The sequence below is a fragment of the Chelonoidis abingdonii genome, chromosome 6, assembly GCF_003597395.2.
Source record: "Chelonoidis abingdonii isolate Lonesome George chromosome 6, CheloAbing_2.0, whole genome shotgun sequence".
Classification (NCBI taxonomy): domain Eukaryota; kingdom Metazoa; phylum Chordata; order Testudines; family Testudinidae; genus Chelonoidis; species Chelonoidis abingdonii.
This window is the reverse complement of record NC_133774.1, coordinates 82,544,702-82,566,359: the sequence shown is the minus strand read 5'-3', so window position 1 is coordinate 82,566,359 and position 21,658 is coordinate 82,544,702. Positions and strand designations below refer to the sequence as shown.

The window sequence follows — 21,658 nt, the reverse complement described above, 5'->3', positions numbered from 1 at the left end:
GCAATCTATTTACCTGCAGCAGTTCTACAACTGTCTCTGCAAAACCAACCACATACATGGCTACAGCAACAGCATTAGCAAATGCGAAGATTAAGCCTATTGCACCACCGAATTCAGGTCCCAGGCTTCTGGAAATTAAATAATATGCTCCTCCTAAAGAAAAAAATTGTATGAAAACGCTTTAGAACTCTGGACACCAACAGAGCAGTAATTATTCATGTGGGCAGCAAAGTCACAAGCATCAAGGAAATTTTTAAATCCTAGGCACTATGATAATACAAATAATAAATAAATCTCAACTACTTTCCTTATTTCTGTTTAAAAACTCAGTATGTAACAGATAGTGACAACTTATTTCTAGAAATTATACTTCCAAGTACACAACTGATTTGGAATTTTACAGATACTTGTCTGTCTAAACAGGCAAAACAATTTTGAAGGATGGAGGCGGGTTGAATGCTTTGTTACTTAGACACACTTTTACCTATAGATAACACAGAAGTAGAATTTTCCTCAGTGAGGACTTGTGCCTCTGACATGCACTGCAAAAATTATGACTTGTCTGTAAATCTACGTATTTGGTGTGCTGTTTATTTTTTTCTTTTTTAAATAATCCATCGGGTATATTATTTGAGATTAGCGTAAACATGCATATATAGTCAAGAAATACTACTTTGTTTCAATTACTACATGCTACAAAGTACTTGCCTCCTACACTGTTCAGAGTTAGCCTGAAAACCGCTTGGCTTTTTGCCCATTGGGAACAATGAGAGATAGCCATTCTGAAAGAAGGAGTTTTGGCTACTAACAGCACCCTGAAGCTTCATTCCTATCAAAAACTGGAGGTTACAATCATTTAAAAAAAGAGGACAGATCTTCATGGAATTTTCTGCAGTATAATATTATATCTAAAAAAAAATTCAATTAGGAAGTGTAACTGCAGATCATTAATCCTAAATAAAGTTCTTCAGATGTAACCATTGCATGAGATTTCAGCAAGTTTCTACTACATGAAAGTTTGAAAAGTCTTCATCATAAAGATATTTGGGACTAAAAACACGGTGCAACATTTCTTTTGGCCTTCCCACTCCACCCTTATCTCCCAGCCTTCAATTTTAATTCCAACTAAGTTAACTTTACTTGTACATTCTCAGAAATTTCATTTTTTACTCAAAACATAAGTGCTGTAATTTTGTCAGGTCCACAACTAGCCTCCACAAGTCTGGGCATATCTGTCTCGATTTTCAAAATGTGGCATTAAGTGAAAATCTCCTAATTAGAAATAAGAAAGAATTTCTAAAAGACCTGTTGAAAGTCAGACAGCCCTTTCCAGTATTAAACAGGAAGTAATCTATATGAAATGCTGGAAATAAATATTGACTGGTATAGCACACAACTTGATAGAAAGCAGTCAAACTAATTGTGCAGAATGACTTTCTTGGGTTATAATTGTTACCCGGGTAGAAAAAAAATTCTCGCAATTCAAGAAATCCTAGTACAACAATATATTAACATATGCATTCAACAAGAATGAACACTGAAACTAGTTCTAGCTGATAACATTCTTTGTCTTATGACAAATCTCTAGTCTATACAATTTGGAGTTTCTTTAGCTTTCATATGATGTCAAGGGAGTCTTCTGTACAGCACTGCGAATGTCATGACAACCAGAAGACAACTATTCAATTTGAAAACTGTTTCTTTATATTATCCAACTTGAAATATATTCTTTGTCTTAATTTCCATGCACAAAAATGTTTTAAACAGAAAATGGGGCATTAGAGGCTAGAGGGAAGAACAACATCTGAAAAAAAATAGAAATTTAAAGAAATTATTGACACTATAGAAATACATGTTCTTTTTTAAAAAAAATTCTCAATGTTTAAGAATAAATCTGCAAGCAAACAACACACATTCCTTTAATGGTATCGCCCTACAGAGCTGCGGATAATGGATGTTATAAGTTGAAGATAGCATACTCTGAATCCAGTAACGGGTCAATTTCAGACTAGGAAATATTAACTACGCATAAAAGGATGGGACAGGGGAAGAGAAGGAATAGATTTAAAAATAAATTCTAGAGTCTACCAGAAGAGAAGCAAGAATATAACTTTACTCTTTAATACACAGAAAAGAACAGTGTTAATTAGAATAGACACATTTAACAGCTAAATACCAAATGACAATTTTATGCTTATGACAAGGCTAACATTTAGTTGTTGGTGTTTCTGCTGTGTCTTATTTGCCCTGCAATAGTGGCATTTTTTTCTGCGTATCTAATAGTGAAGAGTGGGATAAGCACATAAGGAGCTTTTTGTAACTGCTATTGCTTTACTTTGTTACTGGTTTTTATAATAAAATGGCTGACTGAATACTAGTGATTACTCTGCTCCAAAAGTATTTCATGACAGTAAAGTCTATCCCTGCACCTTAAGCTCTTACTGAAATCATTTTGCAGATACATAGTTCCTGGCTACAGGACATAACCCTGCACGCTAACAAAAGTGCTAGTGTCAAACCAATACCTTCTGGAAAGAAAAGCATTAACATTATTTAAAGGGTAACTTTTCAGAGCAATTGAACTTCTTTTGGAAGAGTCTGCCATCATAAAATTGTGTGCGCCCAGGAACTTATATAGTTCTGAAGAAAATAAAACTGAAATATATTCTACTATAAGACAACAGATGTTTCTGAAACAACAGATATCTTTTTACCAGGAAATACATAAATGTCATCCAACGGATTCGTCTATAGAAAAAAAGTTAAAATTACTCTTTTAATTTTAACCCAGCCATGTAACAGAAGTGGGAGCTATTTAATAGCACTCTTTATTTTTAAAAAAAAGACATCATTACTGAGCAAATATGAGCATATGGATTTATTCCTAAACAATTTTATTTCCAAGGTGCCTTTTGCATTAAAAAAAAAGGCTAACTAACTAACTAATTTCTTACTACAGAACACTAATTAGGTTCTGAAACTATAAAATACTTAAATAGCAACAATCACCACCAAGGAAATGACTTGCTCTCTCCCCCTACCAAAAAATCTGCAGGAAAACAAGATAGCATTTCTGTGAAATTGGGAAGGTGAGCTACCAATTAGAACCACCATGCAAGTTATTCCATTAATTTGTTTTTTAAAAAGAGGGGGTGGGAGGAGGAGAGAGAGACATTGCAGAACAGATATTTCCTAGAAAGGGAATCCTTTTAGCTATTTTTTCTTCATGTCATCAACACTTATTTATCATTCTTAAAGAGAAGGGAGAAGAAACTCAGATTTAATCAAAACTTTATCTTATAAAGAGACACAATTTTAGCCACAGTTAAAGTACAAAGAACTATTTACAAAAGTAGTTTTACCTCCTCTTACAAATCCATTGGTAGCTATTGCTGAAGTAGACAATCCTGTGATAGTTGTCACAACAGTTGCCATTGCAATAACCAAGACAGAAAGAGCTTTGAAAAGAAAAAAAGTATAGTTATAATATATTAAAAATTAAAGCTAGTTTCAGAAAAGTACATGTGTCTTATACTTCATTGTGTCAAAATTGTGAGAGAGTGTACTCTCCAAACAGGTTTGGATAACATTAGGCTGGTCAGAGGTCTTATACAGATATGGAAGAAACCTCCTTTCCCACTACCCTCTTCTTCTCCAGAGAGTTGGGCACAGTGGGATTGAGGGAGAACTAATCAGATTTGGTAAGGAGAACACACTGCACCTTCTTATCAATAGCATAGCAGCTGTGCTCCCTAGAACCTGCTACAGATGTGAGGCTCTCTGTAGTCCAGTTCTGGGCTAAGCCTTCAAGGCTAAATTAAAGTGTAAGTATTACCACATACTCTCCATATCTATCAATCTCTACTTTTCAGACCTAAACTAAAAATATGTAACTCACTCTGAAGAACTATGAAAGAGAGGAGTCAGATTAGACATTCTAGCAAGTTTTTCCATTTAGCTTCTTAAGAATTTTATGATCATGCTGTGTAACAGGCAACACATCTGTATTATTCAGCTCCCTTTCCCCAATTGCTCTAAAATCATGGATCACTGATAACTCATTTAGAAGTTACCCAGTCTCCATATATATAAAACTGCATTTGCTAAAACTAAGTAAGATGTCAAATTTTTAACAATTGCATACATACCTATCCCAGCCTGTCCTACAATCCATGACAGTCTGATGAAGAGCATCACACCCCAAATATTCAACATACATCGTACCTAGGAGAACATATCTTCTCATAATTGCATGGTTGTAACATATACATAGAGTTATTTCAGCTAGATATTGCAAACAACGTGTTAAACCTATAAATACATTCATACTTAAAATTTTGAATGGATTAGTTGCTGTAGCAAAGCCCCTTTTCCTTCCTATCATGTTCCATGACTGAGTGACATTATTAGGTATATACAAGAGTTACTGGTTTGGTTGGATGGAGTTCATTTTTCATATCTTGGGAACTAGGAATTGTTTTCTGATCACAGGTTTCTTACCCACTTTATCTTCATCAGGGATGGAAAATTACACTAATTCAAGAACTGAACTTAATATTTTTGATCCTAGACCAATTGCAGAAAAAATGCCAAATTGGTCACAGAAAATGAGTTTTTTTTCCTCGCTAGAGTTCAAAATTCATGCTAGAGTATACACCATTGCAAAACTGACAATCCCAGCTTTCTAATAGTCTATTAGAGCATTGGTGCTACTCCTCTGCTGCTTCTGTTCCCAGTCCTACGTAGTGCCCTTTGTTTTCAAACAAGGACAGGCATAGTTTAGTTATAGCAAGAGTTGGAAAGGCATCTGGAACAGGCCATATCGCTTCTAAAACTCTGTCGTTCTGAACATTTTGTTTCTGAACCCTACTCTTCTGCATTCAATTTTTTTAAAAAACGGCTTTTATTACTGCCTTTTTGCATTTTGATTTTGGGTTTTTTATTCCTCGACAGAATTTAAGTAATAAAAATTAGCACCGAGTCTTAAAACTGATAATTAAATTGTTCTCTTTTGGCAATGCTGTGAAACGTTTATTTAACAAGTGGGTACAGACTGAGAGACACGTACCTCTCTTCAAATCCCAGGAGCTCCAAGAACAAGCAGCATGTCTAGGGATTTGCTAAGATCCAGAAAGCCTATTCAAAGGCCCTTCAGTGAGCCATAATTGGAGTGGAAACACAGATGCATAGCTGGGCTCTAACTATTCATGTGAGTAGCATGTCCCAAGTAGACAAGAATCACTAAAGAATAGTTCTGAGGACTTTGCCCAAGATTACAAAGCAAATCCCAGAAGAGGTGGGTCTTCCAGCAAGCTTTTAATTAAAAAGTTTCTTGGGGAAAGTGTGCATTTCCTGAATATATATTTGTGGGGGGGGCAGTTTATACCAATTTCATGTCAAGATTTAAACAAATGCATTACACACTTTGAAGACCAGGATTTAAGTTTATCGCTCAAAGTCAATGGAGACCAGGTAATTGGTCTTACAAAGTTTAAATCAAATGAGCTCTGACAGCTTAAAACTCTATTTCTCTCAACAAGTTTATATTAGCAAGAAAATGAATAAACCTTTAATTATAGCTAATGAAAAGGAAGGGAGGGCAAAGTTCATTGATTAAATCCAAGACAAAAAACCCAATAAAAATACCCACCCTACATGAATAAATTACTTCTATATAGCTGAATATGTCAAGAGATTAGTGTTTTGAATTTTCCTGCCAATTCCAGTTTGAGAGAGAGAGGATGAAATTTTTGCAACCACTTCAGAAACTGAGAATGCTAGTAGTTAATATATGTAAATAACCTGCTTCGTGTAATAATGCCTTTTCCCCCCCTTGATATCAAAAGAATTAAATTTTCTTCCATTTCAATCCAATAATCTACCCAGGCCCAAACTGATGTATAATTTTGAGGTAAGGATTGAGTGCCGCAATATAAGAGTGATTCATAATTAAGTCACCCAGTAAGTATTTCTAAAGGAAGTGAAGACATCTACAGAAGGAAGAAAAGGGAAAATAATTGCCAGTATCAAAATCCTAAGCCAGTGATGGGATAGCAGTGAAAGGAAGATAGTCACATTCCCTTCAAATCCTGAAGCACTAAAAAGCTAGCAAAGATTACTTTTCAATATCTCCCCTGTACATTTTGTACTTGTTTCTTAAGCTTTGATTTAATTATTTTTAGCAAAACAGATCTGCAACTGACATTTCATTCTTGCTGAAAAATACACTCACTCAAAATATGCAAAGTAACTGGCAAGGTCACATCTATTAAAAGGCTTGACATACCATATATTTACTTACCAATACACCTTTTATCCATCCAAACTTGACTATTCCCTTACTGTCTGCAGCATAAGTAGCATCAGCTTCCCCAGGAGGAGTCCCTTCTTCTCCATTTGCATATCCATCCTCAAAAGGTTCCTACAGAGAGGGTGGGAAAATAAAAACACCTTACCTATATTATCCTTAAGCAACTGTCCAAAAGGTGGTTTCAGAACTGGACACTCAATTAAATTTGACTCAGACGTCATCACCAGTTCATTAGTAAAAGTGATCACAGACAACAAATTATTAATTTTTAAAGACCACATCCATGTAGCATGTTCTAGTCACAATTTATGTGACTATAGTATACATTTTCATACTCCAGTAATTTTTATAATTTAGATATTTGAAATCTCTACAAAAGATCTTTAAAATGATGTCTGTTTTTACTTGAGGCAGTGATTAAATCATGCCATAGTAGTTGAGCAGTACCTACAAAATTAAGTTGTCACCGACACTGTAATTACAATCAAATTAGTATCAAACTTTGATTGCAATTATGCAATCTATTACTGTGTAGATTAGTGCAATCACGTTATTCAAATATTTTTCCTAGATTTATAAACTGTGTCTTCATAGGTCTTCAATCTGATTTAAAAGATTAAGAAACACAACACTCTCGTAAAAGGACCAAATGGGACCTTTATCATTTAGTCTGACCTCTTGCCTAAACACAAGGTATAATATTTAACCCACTGAAACAGTCCTGCAGCAGAGGCAATTATTCTTCCCTATTAGATAAGTGAACATGTCTGAGCCCAATAAAACTTATAAATGAACTCAGAGGATCTCTTTCAGAAAAGATAACTGAACTTGATTTAAAGTTAAGAAAATGAAGATGAATTGATCACTTCTTTGGTAGTCTGTGCAGTGGACAATTACCTACACTGTAAAAAGACTGCAGCACATACCAAGACAGTTTCCCCACAATAATCAACTCCCCTTTAAGTCACACTCAATCTCCTTTTTAAACTAAAATGAGAAGAGAAATAGGTCTTGCAGAATGCCCTGAAGATCTAACTCTGAGTCCCACAGTGCAGGCGTTCTTTACTATTGCCTAGCATTCAAAGAGAACGTTGAGTAACCAAGTGGTTTTGCTTTAGGGTATGTCTACACTGTGCAGTTGTCGCCAAAACTTGTGTCTTTCGGGGGTACTTAAGCAGCTCCCTCCCCCTCACAAAAGACAAAAAAAGTTTTGCTTATGCAAGCAGCAGTGTGAACACAGTTTTGTCAGCAGGAGCAGTCTCCTGCCGACAAAGCTTATGCCGCTCGCGGGGCTAAAAGCATTTTGTTGGCAAAAGTGCCAACAAAATACTGCAAAAGAGCGTTCACACTTACTGACTTTTAGTGACAAGGCTGTGTCAACACAGCTCCATAGTGTAGACAAGTCCTTAGATGACTAGATAAATGTTACTTTCAATATTTCTTATGCTTACTATAAGAAATACCCAAGGAATACTGTAAATATGAGGTACATTAGTAACTTAAGACAACTATAACGCTTAAGGGTGACCACTACAGAAATTATCCTTAATATTACGCAACATGAGTGACCTCCAGAAGCACTTTACAAACTATAGACTCAGGCTTGTTCTCAATGAAGTCAAGAGCAAGATTCCCTTTGCTTTAACAGGAGGAATAGGCCCTATTATATGCAAAACACATTCAGTTTCAAAGACTTTAACATTATGAAGTTAAAAACACATAAGTCAGGAAGTTAGGGGTCTCACAATGATCTAACTTGTTCACAAAGCAGATAGGTAATCTATAGTCCTACCGTGTAAATAGTGTTTAAGCAAAAAAACTAGCAAAAAATCTAGAGTGCTGCTGGGCTGTAGACTGCCCCTTGGCTGTTATCAGGCTCTTGACTGCTAGGAGGAGAGGCTCATCTGCGTGCCACTACTCCACTCCAACTGAAGATGCCTTAGCCTCAAATAGCAATTAAACTCAAATACACAAACTAGATAAACCAATTTGTACATACCAAGATAATGGAGCAAATAAATCAAGCAAACGTCCAGAAGATAATAAGGTGATAAGAAACAGTAAACATGGTTTTGTCAAGGAAAAATCATGTCAAACCGACCAAGTAGTTTTCTTTGACAGGATAACAAGCCTTGTGGATAAGCGGGAAGCAGTAGATGTGGTATATCTTGACTTTAGTGAGGCTTTTGAAACTGTCCCACAAGACCTCATCATAGACAAACTATGGAAATACAGCCAGCCTAGCTGGAGCTACTATAAGGTGAATGTGTAACTGGTTGGAAAACCATTCCCAGAGAGTAATCGTCAGTGGTTCATAGTCAATCAAGAAGAGGATATTGAGTGGGGACCCAAAGACAGCGGTTCTGGGTCCAGTTCTGTTCCATATCTTCATAAATTATTTAGACAATAGCATAAAGAGTACACTTAACGATACCAAACTGGGAGGGGCTACAAGTGCTTTTGTGGATAGGATTAAAATTCAAAATGAATTGGACAAACTGGAGAAATGATCTGAAGACAAATGCAAAGTACTCCACTTAGGAAGGAACAATCCATTGCACAGATACAAAATGACTGCCAAGGAAGTAGTACTGCAGAAAAGGGGGTCATACTGGATCACAAGCTAAATATGTAATACTGTTTCAAAAACACCCATCATTCTGAGATCTATTAGCAAGAGTGTTGTAAGCAAGACACTGGAAGTAATTCTTCCACTCTACAACACGCTGATCAGCCTTAACTGGATTAGTGTGTCCCATTCTGGGTACATTTCAGAAAAGATGTGGACAAGCTGGAGAAAGTCCAGAGGAGAGCAACAAAAATGATTAAAGGTCTAGGGGAAAAAAAAAAAAAAAAAAGATGTTACTCACCTGGTAACTGTTGTCTTCGAGATGTGTTGCTCATATCCAGTTCCAAGTTAGGTGTGTAACGCGCCAAGTTGCACGGTCGGAGATTTTAACCCTAGCAACACTCCGGTGGGCCGCAGGCGTTCCTCCCTGGAAGTGGCGCCACACATGGCGGCCTGATAGATAACCCGCCGGCCTCCCCGCCTCCTCAAGTCCTTCTTGCCGGCTACTCCGACAGTGGGGAAGGAGGGCGGGTGTGGAATGGATATAAGCAACACATCTCGAAGAACAACAGTTACAAAGGTGAGTAACCGTCTTTTCTTCTTCGAGTGCTTGCTCATAGCCATTCCAGTTATGCGATTCCCAAGCCTTACCTAGGCGGTGGGGTCGGAGCGAGACGTTGCGGAATGTAAGATCGCTGAGCCAAAGGCAGCATCATCTCTAGACTGCTCGACTAGTGCATAGTGGGATGCAAATGTATGAACGGAAGACCAGGTAGCTGCGCGACATATTTCCTGGATGGGAATGTGGGCCCGGAAAGCGGCGGACGAGGCTTGAGCCCGAGTAGAGTAGGCAGTGAGATGGCCAATCGGGACACGGGCCAAGTCATAGCACTTCCGGATACAGGACGTTACCCATGATGAGAGCCTCTGGGAAGAGATAGGCATGCCTTTTATATGCTCTGCAACCGCTATAAATAGCTGGGGCGAACGTCTGAAAGGTTTGGTCCTCTGAACATAAAAGGCAAGGGCCCGGCAGACATCCAGGGTATGTAGTTGTTGGTCCCGGCGCGATGCGTGCGGCTTTGGGAAGAAGACTGGTAGAAAAATGTCTTGGTTAATGTGGAAGGCAGAGACCACCTTGGGAAGGAAAGCCGGGTGCGGTCGTAGCTGTACCTTGTCCTTGTGGACGATCGTATACGGGGGGTCTACCATCAAAGCACAAAGCTCCGATACTCGTCTGGCTGAGGTGATAGCGACAAGGAAGGCCGTCTTCCAGGACAGGTACAGCAGCGAGCAAGTGGCTAATGGCTCAAAGGGAGGGGCCGTGAGTCTAACTAATACAAGGCTGAGATCCCAGGTAGGCGAAGGGTGCTTAACCGGAGGGTAGAGTCGTTCCAAGCCCTTAAGGAACCTGGAAACTATAGGGTGAGAAAAGGTCGAACTGCCCGATTCCCCAGGATGGAAGGTGGAGATCGCGGCCAGATGCACCCTTATCGAAGAGAGCGCCAGGCCTTGCTCCTTGAGGTACCATAAGTAGTCCAAGATAATGGGGACCGATATGGCTTTTGGAATAAGGTTATGCTGGGCACACCAATGGGAGAATCGCTTCCACTTGGCGAGATATGTTGCTCACGTGGAAGGCTTTCTGCTTCCCAGGAGGACCTGTTGCACCGGGGTGGAACAGCGTAATTCGGATTGGTTTAGCCAGACAGCAGCCACGCTGTCAGGTGGAGGGACTGCAGGTCCAGGTGGTGAAGTCTGCTGAAGTCCTGTGTTATAAGGTCCGGGTAGAGCGGCAGAGGTATCGGGTCCGCTAGAGATCGGTCGAGCAGCATGGTGTACCAGTGCTGCCTCGGCCACGCCGGAGTGATCAGGACTAGCCTGTCCCTGTCCCTGTGGAGCTTGAGCAGGACTCTGTGGACTAGGGGAAAGGGTGGAAAGGCATAAAGTAGATGACCTTCCCAGGGAATTAGGAATGCGTCTGAGAGGGAGCCCGGGGAGCGACCCTGCAGGGAGCAGAACACCTGGCATTTCCTGTTCTCCCTGGAGGCAAAGCGGTCTATTTGGGGAAAGCCCCACTTCTGGAATACAGAAAGGGAGGATGTCCGGACAGATGGACCATTCGTGAGACAGGAAGGACCTGCTCAGGTGATCCATGAGAGAGTTCCGGACTCCCGGGAGAAAGGAGGCTACCAGGTCTATCGAGTGGGCTATACAGAAGTCCCACAGTCACATCGCCTCTTGACAAAGGGGGGGAAGACTGGGTCCCTCCTTGCTTGTTTATGTAATACATGGCCGTTGTGTTGTCTGTGAAAACTGCAACACAACGGCCCTGTAGATGCTGTTGGAAGGTCTGGCACGCCAGTCAGACCGCTCTCAGTTTGCGGACATTGATGTGAAGTGTCAGCTCTTGAAAGGACCAAAGGCCCTGGGTGCGAAGGTGCCCTAAGTGCGCACCCCAGCTGAGAGAGGAAGCATCTGTTGTCAGAGACATCGAGGGCTGTGGTGGATGGAACGGACGACCGGCACACACCAGGGAGGGCGTCAGCCACCAGTTGAGGGAGCCCAGCACACTTGGTGGGATTGTGATTATCATGTCTATGGCATTCCTGCGTGGGCGATAGACTGAGGCGAGCCAAGTCTGAAGAGGACCCATGTGCAGTCTTGCGTGCTTTGTAACGAAAGTGCACGCAGCCATGTGACTGAGTAGGGCGAGGCCGGTGCGGACAGAGGTTGTTGGGAAGCTTTGTAGTCGCTGTATGAGGGAGACTATAGCCTGAAACCGCTGTGGGGGCAAGCTGGCTGTTGCAAGATTGGAGTCCAGCATGGCCCCTATGAACTCTATCCTCTGCGTAGGAAGCAGAATGGATTTGTCCAGATTGATAAATCAGGCCTAGATGGGTGAATAGGTTCTTGATAACGTTTAGATGTGCGGTGACCTGAGCCTCGGAGGTCCCTCGAATAAGCCAGTCATTGAGATATGGGAAAACGTGTATTCGACGACGGTGGAGGGAGGTGGCGACTACCATCATACATTTTGTGAATACCCGAGGGGCCGAGGAGAGGCCAAAGGGAAGGACCGCAAATTGGTAACGTTGACATTCACCACAAAGCGTAGGTACTTTCTGTGCGGAGGGTAAATCGTGATGTGGAAACATGCGTCCCTCATGTTGAGAGCAGCGTACCAGTCTCCGGGATCCAGGAAAGGGATGATGTTTCCCAGGGACACTATGCGGAACTTGAACTTTCTCATGAATTTGTTCAGTCCTCGCAGGTCCAGGATAGGCTGGAGGCCCCCTTTTGCCTTGGGAATAGGAAATATCTGGAATAGAATCCTTTGCCCCTTAATTCCTCTGGAACCTCCTCTATAGCTCCCATCGCAAGGAGCCTCAAAACCTCCTGCAGAAGGAGTTGCTCGTGAGAGGAGTCCCTGAAGAGGGACGAGGAGGGAGGGTGGGAAGGAGGGACTGAAACAAACTGAAGACGGTAGCCACACTCCACCGTGCGGAGGACCCAACGGTCCGATGTTAGCTGGGACCATGCAGGGAGGAATGCAGCAAGGCGGATGGAGAACTGAAAAGAATCCTGGGAGATAACTGGTACGGTGCTCTCGGGCGCACCCTCAAAAGTTTGGCTTCGGTCCCGCCGGTGGCTTGGTGGGACCAGAGCTGTTACCCCCCTGAGGCCCAGACTGCCATCTGCGAGAGGTATGACCTCGCCTTCTGGTGAAGTCCTGCCTTGGTCAAGGTGGGGGGTAGGGACGCTGAGGTTGGGACCGGAAAGATCGTTTTTGAGTCTGCGGCGTATGCATTCCCAGCAAACGCATAATTACAAGATTGTCCTTCAGACTCTGAAGCCGAGGGTCCGTCTTCTGGGAAAAGAGGCCCTGGCCATCAAAGGATAGGTCCTGTATGGTATACTGAAGTTCAGGTGGCAGACCTGATGCCTGCAGCCACGATATACGCCGCATGGCAATTCCAGAGGCGACAGTTCAAGCTGCCGAATCGGCAGCATCCAGCGAGGCCTGGAGGGAGGTCCGTGCAACTTTTTTCCCCTTCCTCCAGGAGAGCTGTGAATTTCTGGTGGGAGTCCTGCGGGACGAGCTCTATAAACTTCCCTACTGCCCCCCAGGTGTTATAGCTGTACCTACTCAGGAGGGCTTGCTGGTTCGCCACCCTGAGTTGGAGGCCTCCTGCGGAATAGATCTTTCTACCCAACAAATCCTTGCGCCTGGCCTCCCTCGATTTAGGCGCAGGGGCTTGCTGGCCATGGCACTCCTGTTCGTTGACGGATTGTACCATCAATGAACAAGGAGGAGGAGGAGGAGGAGGATGTACATACAGGTACTCGTACCTCTTGGATAGTACTATGTATTTGCGTTCAACCCCTTTGGCTGTGGGTGGTACGGATGCCGGGGATTGCCAGATGGTATCCGCTCTAGCCTGTATCAAGCGGATGAAGGGGAGGGCCACCCTGGTTGGAGCCTCCGCTGACAATATACTGACAACTGGGTCGTCCATCTCAGGAACTTCCTCCATGGGCAAGTTGATATTGAGGGCGACGCGGCACAGAAGGTCCTGGTGTGACTTGAGGTTGATTGGAGGTGGTCCAGATGTAGCCATCCCCGCCACCGCTTCATCCGGGGAAGAAGAGGATGAAACCCCAGGGACCAGTGGGTCTTGAAGCGACTCCTGGTCTTGGGGGATGTCCTGAGGCGGATCTTGTGGGTCCGTCACGTGGGTTGGAGATTCCTCCGTACCCGCTGGGGGAGGTCTGCTCACAGTGGTCTCTGGCGCCCGATGTTCAGAAGGGCCGGAGCGCGGTGGTAGATACGGATCACCTTGGTTTTGGTGGTAGGCCCAAGGGGTCCAAAAAGGCCACTGATGAGGTCCCTGGTGGTTATCCGAATCCCCGTATGACGCAGTTTCTGCATGGGAGGAGATCGACGGACGACGAGACGGCCACGGTGGGGCGGAGACCGTTTGATGTGGGTCTCTGCATCCACTCGAACCGTCCCTACGCGGTGCCGGAGAACGGTACCGAGAGTCATGATGGTGCCGGGAGTGGGACCGGGACCTGCGATCAGCGCGGTGCCAGGAGGTCGACCGGTGCCTGGAATCGCTGTGCCGAGATCGACTGCGAGAAGCACGGTGCCGCGAGTGATGCCGAGATCAGGAGCGGTGCCAGTAGTAGGATGGCGACCAGGACCTCGAGCGGTGCCGCGAGTACGACCGGTACCTCAATGGGAAACGATACCGGGACTGCGAGCGGCCGCAGGACCGGGATCAATGGCGGGAGTGTCTATGGGACCTGGACCGGGACCAGCGAAGTTCCGTGGTACCGGGAGAAGGTCTCATGAAGGCTGGCTTGCCTATGGACTGAGGGACCCGCACCGGCGGTACCGGGGGTCGAGGCAGCTCAGACTCCGTCAAGGCAATCAAGTCCCGTGCCGCGGAGAACGTCTCCGGAGTGGAAGGCACGATAAGCTCAACCACGGTGCGTGCTGGGGAGCTGGTAGACACCCAACTCGATAGCTCTTGCGAGGCCGGAATCAGCGGTGCGGAGAACGTCGGTGTCACAGCAGATGACAGTGCCAGGCAATCCGACTTGGCTAAGCGCTCGGACTGCGGTGTAGATATAGCAGCCGCAGGAGGCTTGTGCTTCTTGCTCCGTGGTGAGAGCGAACAGTGCTGGGCAGAAGCTTGGGCCGGTGATGGCTGATGTCTAGGAGCCTTCACTGTTGGCGTGCGCTCTGGTGCTGAGGAGGCACTTGTTAGTGGTGCCGCTGACGGTGCCGAGGACTGGGGAGTCAACGCTGCCTCCATCAGCAGTTGTTTTAGGCGAATGTCCCGCTCTTTTTTAGTCCGGGGCTTGAACGCCTTACAGATGCGGCACTTGTCCGTAAGATGAGACTCACTCAAGCACTTAAGACAGGAGTCGTGAGGGTCTCCTGTGGGCATCGGCCTACGACAGGCCGAGCACGGATTGAAGCCCGGTGAGCCGGGCATGGGCCCAGGTAGCGGGGGAGGGGAAGGGGCTAACCCCCGATCCCTTTTAACTATCTACAATAACTGCTACAGAACTAATAACTGAATACTAACTATACTTGAAGAAATCGAACTATATACACAATTACAATAGAAACGAGCGAATCACTAGGGAGGTGGAGATCAGCTAAGCTGTGCTCCACTGTTCCAACGACTGACACGGGCGGTAAGAAGGAACTGAGGAGCGGGGGGGGAGGGGGCGGCAGGGGTATATATCCGGCACCATAGCAGCGCCACTCCAAGGGGCACCCTGCCAGCCCACCAAGTGTTGCTAGGGTAAAAATCTCCGCCGAACGTGCACGCGGTGCACGCACACCTAACTGGAATGGATATGAGCAAGCACTCGAAGACTAACATGATCTATGAGGAAAGATTGAAAAAAACTGGGATTGTTTAGTCTGGAGAAGAGAAGACTGAGGAGGGGGGCGCTACTCCTGGGGGGAATTCTGAACCCCTGCAGAAAAATGGGGAAGCAAAGAAATCTGTGGTGGAACACACACCCCTTCCCCAGCAGCCCATCCCCCTGCTGTGGGGGGGATGGACAACTGCATGTGCCTGCGTGTGTCCATGGAGAGATGTTAAGAGGGTAAGGTTGGGAGGGTGCCTGCATGGGAATCAGGGTATAGCTACACTTGCAGCTGTACAGTCTGCCACGGGAGCGCTCCCAGCGCTGCAGGTACTCCACCTCCCCATGGGGATTAACTTAAAGCGCTGGGAGCTGTGCTCCCAACGCTGGGGCACTGTTTACACTGGCACTTTGCAGTGCTGTAACCTGCTGCACTCAGGGGGGTGTTTTTTCACATCCCTGAGCGAGAAAGTTGCAGCGCTGTAAAGTGCCAGTGTAGCCAAGGCCTCAGTGAGACTCACTCTGTTCCTCTCGCTCACTGTTGCTGCATCCTGGGCTTGGAGGAGTAGAGCTGTGTGAAGCAGACTATCCCCGAGACAGAGCAGAAATGTAACAACTAAGCAGGCAGGCTGATAATGTTCCCGTTTTTAGTTAATTGTGCCCATTTTTAGTCAATTAAAAGGATCCTTTACCTTGCCAGAGTGATATAAAGGAGACTTATTGTAAGTGACAGTAACAGAATCCTCAGTTAGGCCTTTTCTACACTGCCACTTTGCAGCGGTGCAACTTTCTCACTCAGGAGTGTGAAAAAACACCTCGGGCGCTGCAAATTTGAGTGCTGTAAAGTGGCAGTGTAGATGGTGCACCAACATTGGGACTGAAAGCCCTTTCAAGATACATTTCAGCAGGATCAACTCCAAAGTCTGTTCTGGAATATGTGCACACAAATAAGATGACCACCCTCTTTCTAAATGCTTTTATTGCTCTGTGCATACTTCTAACACTTCCTGTAATAGCTGCCAGTGGAGAACGCAGCTTCTCCAAGCTGAAGTTAATAAAAAACACATCTATGCTCTATAATGACACAGGAGAGGCAGGTTGGCCTTGCAACCATCTCAATAGATCATGAGCTGGCCCAGACTATGGACGTTTAGGAAGCAGTTCAAATCTTTGCAACCAAGAAGCAACAGAAAGCACCACTTTGATTATTAAAAGAGATAAAAATGCCACCGATTACTATTCAGACAAGAAAAGTTACTTTTGCTGTTCAGGCATTTGAAAGTTAAATGTTACTTAAAATTTTTGAACAAGGCATTTTAAGTTGTTAGTTATCCTTTATTGGAGTAGGTAGCAGGGCAGTACCATGAGAGGAAGAGAAGAACAGGAAGAAGGCAGAATTGAGACCTTTCAAAGTTTTGGCCAAGTGACGGGGCATGGGGGTAGCATTTGAGCTCCCCACCTCAGGTGCCAAAATGTTGTTGGCCAGCCCTGACAAGGGAAGATAAATTACCAGAGTGCCTGCATAGCAGATTACTTCCAAAGAGGCAAATTCTCTTTCTAGTCAAGACAGAATCATTCCCTCAAAGGGTGCTTTTAGAGCACAGTAAGAGGGCCTACACAGGTAGGCAGGATAGAGTGCCCAGTGTGCTATAAATTCACTAACTTACTGAATATAAATTTCCCTGTGTAGACAAGCCCTTAGGCTCCAAACTGTAAAGGGTGGTCTAGATCAAGTATTCTTGGGCACCCTGAAAAACCTAGAGATTATGGGGTGGAACCACAGTTGTGGCTGTGGCTGACACTGCCTACCTCTTCCAAGAGTGTCTTGCTGGAAAAAGAGGACTCTCTCTATCTTCTGAAGTTCTAGGATGTGAATAGAAACCAGCTCTCAAATGCTAACATTTACTGATAAGCCAAGAGACGCTAGTTTCCAAAATATATTAGTAGGTTCTATTTATCAGAACCCTTTCTGAATTTTAGTACGACTATACCACCCATTGATAGTAATATCTATCTAACATGGGCCTGTTTAAGAGCCAAGATTTTAAGTAGAAATTTTTTCCCCTAGATACTTCTAAGCAGACGACTTTAACTGAGGAGATTTGAAAGGAAAGGGTCCACTAACAGAAGGATCACAAACTCCAAGTACCATAACTCACATCCATCTAAAGTGATTAACACCAGAGGCAGTGGTGATTAACACCAGAGGCAGAGGCAGTGTCTGCTTTGAGTTTCCTGAGGACACTCAGTGTATACTGTGCAGATCTTTAAGCCAACTTTGAGAACACTTTACACTACCAGAGCTGTATAAAGAAGCCCTCGTTGAAAAAAAAAAAAAAATCATCAGGCCCTCTTTTTGACCACTACAAAATTGGCTCTGGATGCCTCAGTGCCCTACAAAGAGGAAAGATTTGATACTCTATTCATGAGCAAACTCCCTCAAAGCAGAAAACTTTGCACTGACAACACCAAGGAACTCATTATCTGATGTAATCCACCTCTGGATTGCGCTTTGTGATGGGGAGGATGGGCCCCTATAATACAGGAGGCCAGGAAAGGTGCCACCATCTGCCCTATCTAAGTTCTCACCAGATTTCCTATGTCAGAAATCTGTTCCCGCCCCCAGATCTCTTTTGGGCCCCTTTGACTGAAGTGAGTGACCATGGCACTGAGCAGTTTGAGCAATGGCAGTGATCTCATTACTATTTTAATACTCTCGGATATGAAGCTCAGAAAGCCTCCTATACACCTTAAGAGGGCTCCTGAACCAATGTTTTAATAACCCAGCAAGACAAAACACGAACTCTTCATCATTGCTCTGAAATCCATAATTGCCAAAATTACCATGTATAAATACTTTGTGCAAAAATAAAAAAAAGTTGTCTTTTGTTATTAAAAAAAAGCACCAAACTGCTTGCAACTGATTTAATTTTAAAAACAAAAACAAAAAAAAAAAAAAGACCCCCGTGTTTATATTACCCAAGCAGTTTTTATGCTTTGGCCAACATAGGACCATCAACATTTGATAACAACATCTTTTGCTTCCACAAAAAAAGACAATTTCATGTTTCTAATAAGAAACAAAGAACAGAGTGTTATTGAAAAAGATCGGGGAGAAAAAAGAATTTTCAACTGTTCCATGGTGCTCAAATCACCAAGCAACTCCCCTGAATTTACAGTGGACCTATTTTTATAGTGTAATTTTAATCAAACCGCCACTACTTTGTTTTATATTTAAAACCATATAGGAATTACAATTTACGTTTAATCTATTAAACACATTTATATTCTCGGTACCCTTTTAAGACTAATAAATACCCTTCATCACTATTATGTGCAATAAACAACTAAGTAGGTTACAGCAATATCACAGCTCTCATCTTTCTTTGGTAGACTGTACAAACAGCTGAACATTTAAGAACTTAGAGAACTTAGTAGAGCCCTATGAGGATACAAAAATTGGATCTGCTGCCGATCAGTAGCTGCCAGAATCAACCTACGATCCACTAGCCATCTTTTACCTGTATCTGCATCCGCATCTCAAGGGATAGTGATGGGGGGGGGGGGAAAAAGAAGGAGGAGGTCACAGTACAGGATGCTCAATCTCATGCACATAGACCCCCATGAGTCAATCCTCACCAAAGCCATACCCCGGCATCTGGGCCTGTATCCAGATCACCCTTTATGAATCTCCACACACTGAACTCAACCACCCGGACCCCACCCACACAGCTTGCCCGATTCACCCACCTCCTCTTTCAGCACTAGACCTCTCTGCTGACCCCCCCCCCCCCACAAAGACAACATCATCGTCAGACACTGAAATCAGTACATACATAATATAAAGATAGAATTGAGCCTGTATTGTGCTTTGCCCACGGTTAAATGTTGGTAGGAAGTATTTACAAGTACATAATGTTTAGAGGTATTTGGTTATCGTGCAGTGGGTGCCTTTAAATAATGCACAAATGAGAAAATGAGAACTTCTGAAAATCTGAGGCTCAAAAAATTCCACTGCTTAAAAAAGCATAAGCTTCATGGCTACTATTTCACGGACAGGAGCTAGGAGAGACTGGTTACTACAGGAGGAAGGTATAAGTGGCTAGTGCCACAAGGTAGAAAACTGAGCACAGTGCGAGACGCAGCGTAACATTGAGTAAATAATTCCCATTAGTAGCAAACATACTCTACATACTGAGGGACCGGGGAAACCTGGCAGCAAGGCTTCCTCAGCCCTGCAGAGCATCTGGGGCCTTGAGTCAGGACAACCCCCCCCAGAACCTGTTACTGCTGGCGCAGGAAGCTCTGCGCTCACCTCCACCAGATTTAAAGAGTAACACATAAACTGTATCCCTGACCCCGGTGCTCTTCACCATGAGGGAGGGCGCACAGAGTTTATCGAGCCATAGCTTGCCCATCTCAAGCACCTAGACCCCTCTCATGAGATTCAACTGGATGGTTTCCATCCCATACATCGACCAAAACCCATACCTTACCCGGCTATCTTAGGGCAGTCACTCAGATACCCCTGATGAGAGCCTCCCAACACGAGACGCAACAAAGCGAATTAGCCCGGATCCCCTACACATACGCCGGAAGCCTACTGCAAGTGCCTGAGCATGCCTTCCACCCAACTCCCTCCCCATTTGCTTCAGCCCACCTAACCGCGCTGCTGACCCCTCCCCGAGGCTACGAAGCTTCTGCCCTCCCTGCCCCCACACTTTCCTGGACCCCTTTGCTCTTCAGCCCTGATGGGTGATGGGCGGCTCACTAGTTACAGGATTGCTGTCTCAATCTCAGTGCACTAGACCCCCTCTTATGTGGCATCCTCTACCTCCCTCGCTAGGCCCATACCCCCGGATCTGGCCGTATCATCAGATTCACCTAGCCATGCTATCTGGAACTCCTGTATGTCTATCTGAACTCTAACACGACGATTCAAGAGCTCGCCCACCCCAACCAGCTAGGCGCGACCAGACTTTCACTCCCACATGGGACCCTTTCTTTCAGCCATCCTAGAATCTCGCTGCATTGCGACTCCCTCCCTCTCCTTTAAAAGTCACACCTCGTACCCCCAGCCACCCCACAACCAGACCCCCCCGGCCAAGCCCACTCCCTGATCCTCTTGAGCCTCAACTACCTTCACCTGGACACCCTGCAGAGTCCCCTTCCCCCTGCGCCTGGAACCCCCAATGAGCCCTTGTGCATCCACAGGGCACCTGGAGCCCCCACTGAACTACCCACACCCAGATTGCCCCACACAGAACCCTCTCAATCCACACCTGAATCCCCACACACTAAGCTTCTCCACACCTGGATCTGCCAGGCTGAGTCTGTCTGCTGATACCTGGTGTGCCCTGGGCCACCTGGGGGGAGGGGGGGGACGACAAGTGGAGCAATTTGCTTCTTCCGCTTGGGTCTTTGGCGGCAATTCGGCGGTGGAGGGTCCTTCCACCCCGGGACCCACCGCCAAAGTGCCGGGTCTTCAGCGCCAGGGGCTGCCCACCGCCAAAGACCCCAGGCCCCCTGAATCCTCTGGGTGTGCCTGGCACAGAGAGGCAGGATCCAAGGGTGTTTCTGGGGGATGCCTGGCCTCTGTTCTATGTCAGGGTCAGGTGAAACCTCACCACCAAGTCCCTGTCCTGGTGAGGGGTAGGGGGAGCAGAGGAAAGAGGGGTATGGCAGGGTGATCTCCCACCTCCACATGCAGTCAGTGGCAAAATTTTGTATTGTCCACACAATTTTTTTTGGTGCAGAATTCCCTCAGAAGATTACAGTACATAAAGATGGAATGTTATTAGTACTATTTTAGAAACAGTACACATTCAAACAGGATCTTATGAAGTGAACAGTTACTCATTATTTACCAGCTTCACAGGTGAAATCTTAGCATATGTACAACGTGCGTCAATGGCATGTGATCAGGATGTAAAAAACAGACTTTAGTCTCAGAATCAGTGAAACATCTACAGTTAATGTTTCTTTTTCAACATATCTCCTCTGCACACACTGTTTCATCCAGATGCATTACACTAAGGAGAATACAAAATCCTGCAAGTAATGCGACATGCTCTTGGTGCTGATCATTCCAATTAGCTGCTGAAGAGAATCCTGGATTAGAGAAAATATTTAAAAAGAAAACTACATATAAAAAAAACCTCATCAGTTAAATAGAAAAATATCTTATTCTACACAGCAGCTTGGATTGCCATGCCAGAGCAGTTTCGCTAGTCTATCTAGTCCACCACGCATCTCAAACAATGGTATTTCCAGATGCTTCAGAAGATGGTATAAAGAGCCCCATGTCTTGGAAAGTTACATATAACCTGCCCATAAAGGAAGTCTCTTTCCAATGTTCCAAATTAGTATTTTAAAGAGTTAAAATT

The 21,658-nt window shown here is 44.5% G+C and overlaps 1 protein-coding gene across 2 annotated transcripts in view; it reads right to left on the bottom strand.

Moving 5' to 3' along the window:
• Positions 1 to 21,658, bottom strand: part of SLC12A2 (solute carrier family 12 member 2) — a 112,244-nt gene that overhangs the window by 64,446 nt on the left and 26,140 nt on the right. For both annotated transcript variants that reach the window (XM_032798546.2, XM_032798548.2), the window contains exons 2-5: positions 6,302 to 6,421; positions 4,149 to 4,224; positions 3,363 to 3,458; positions 14 to 153 (exon numbers count right to left, since the gene is read on the bottom strand). In XM_032798546.2, the coding sequence (XP_032654437.1) occupies positions 14 to 153; positions 3,363 to 3,458; positions 4,149 to 4,224; positions 6,302 to 6,421 (432 nt within the window). The remainder of the gene's footprint in view (positions 1 to 13; positions 154 to 3,362; positions 3,459 to 4,148; positions 4,225 to 6,301; positions 6,422 to 21,658) is intronic.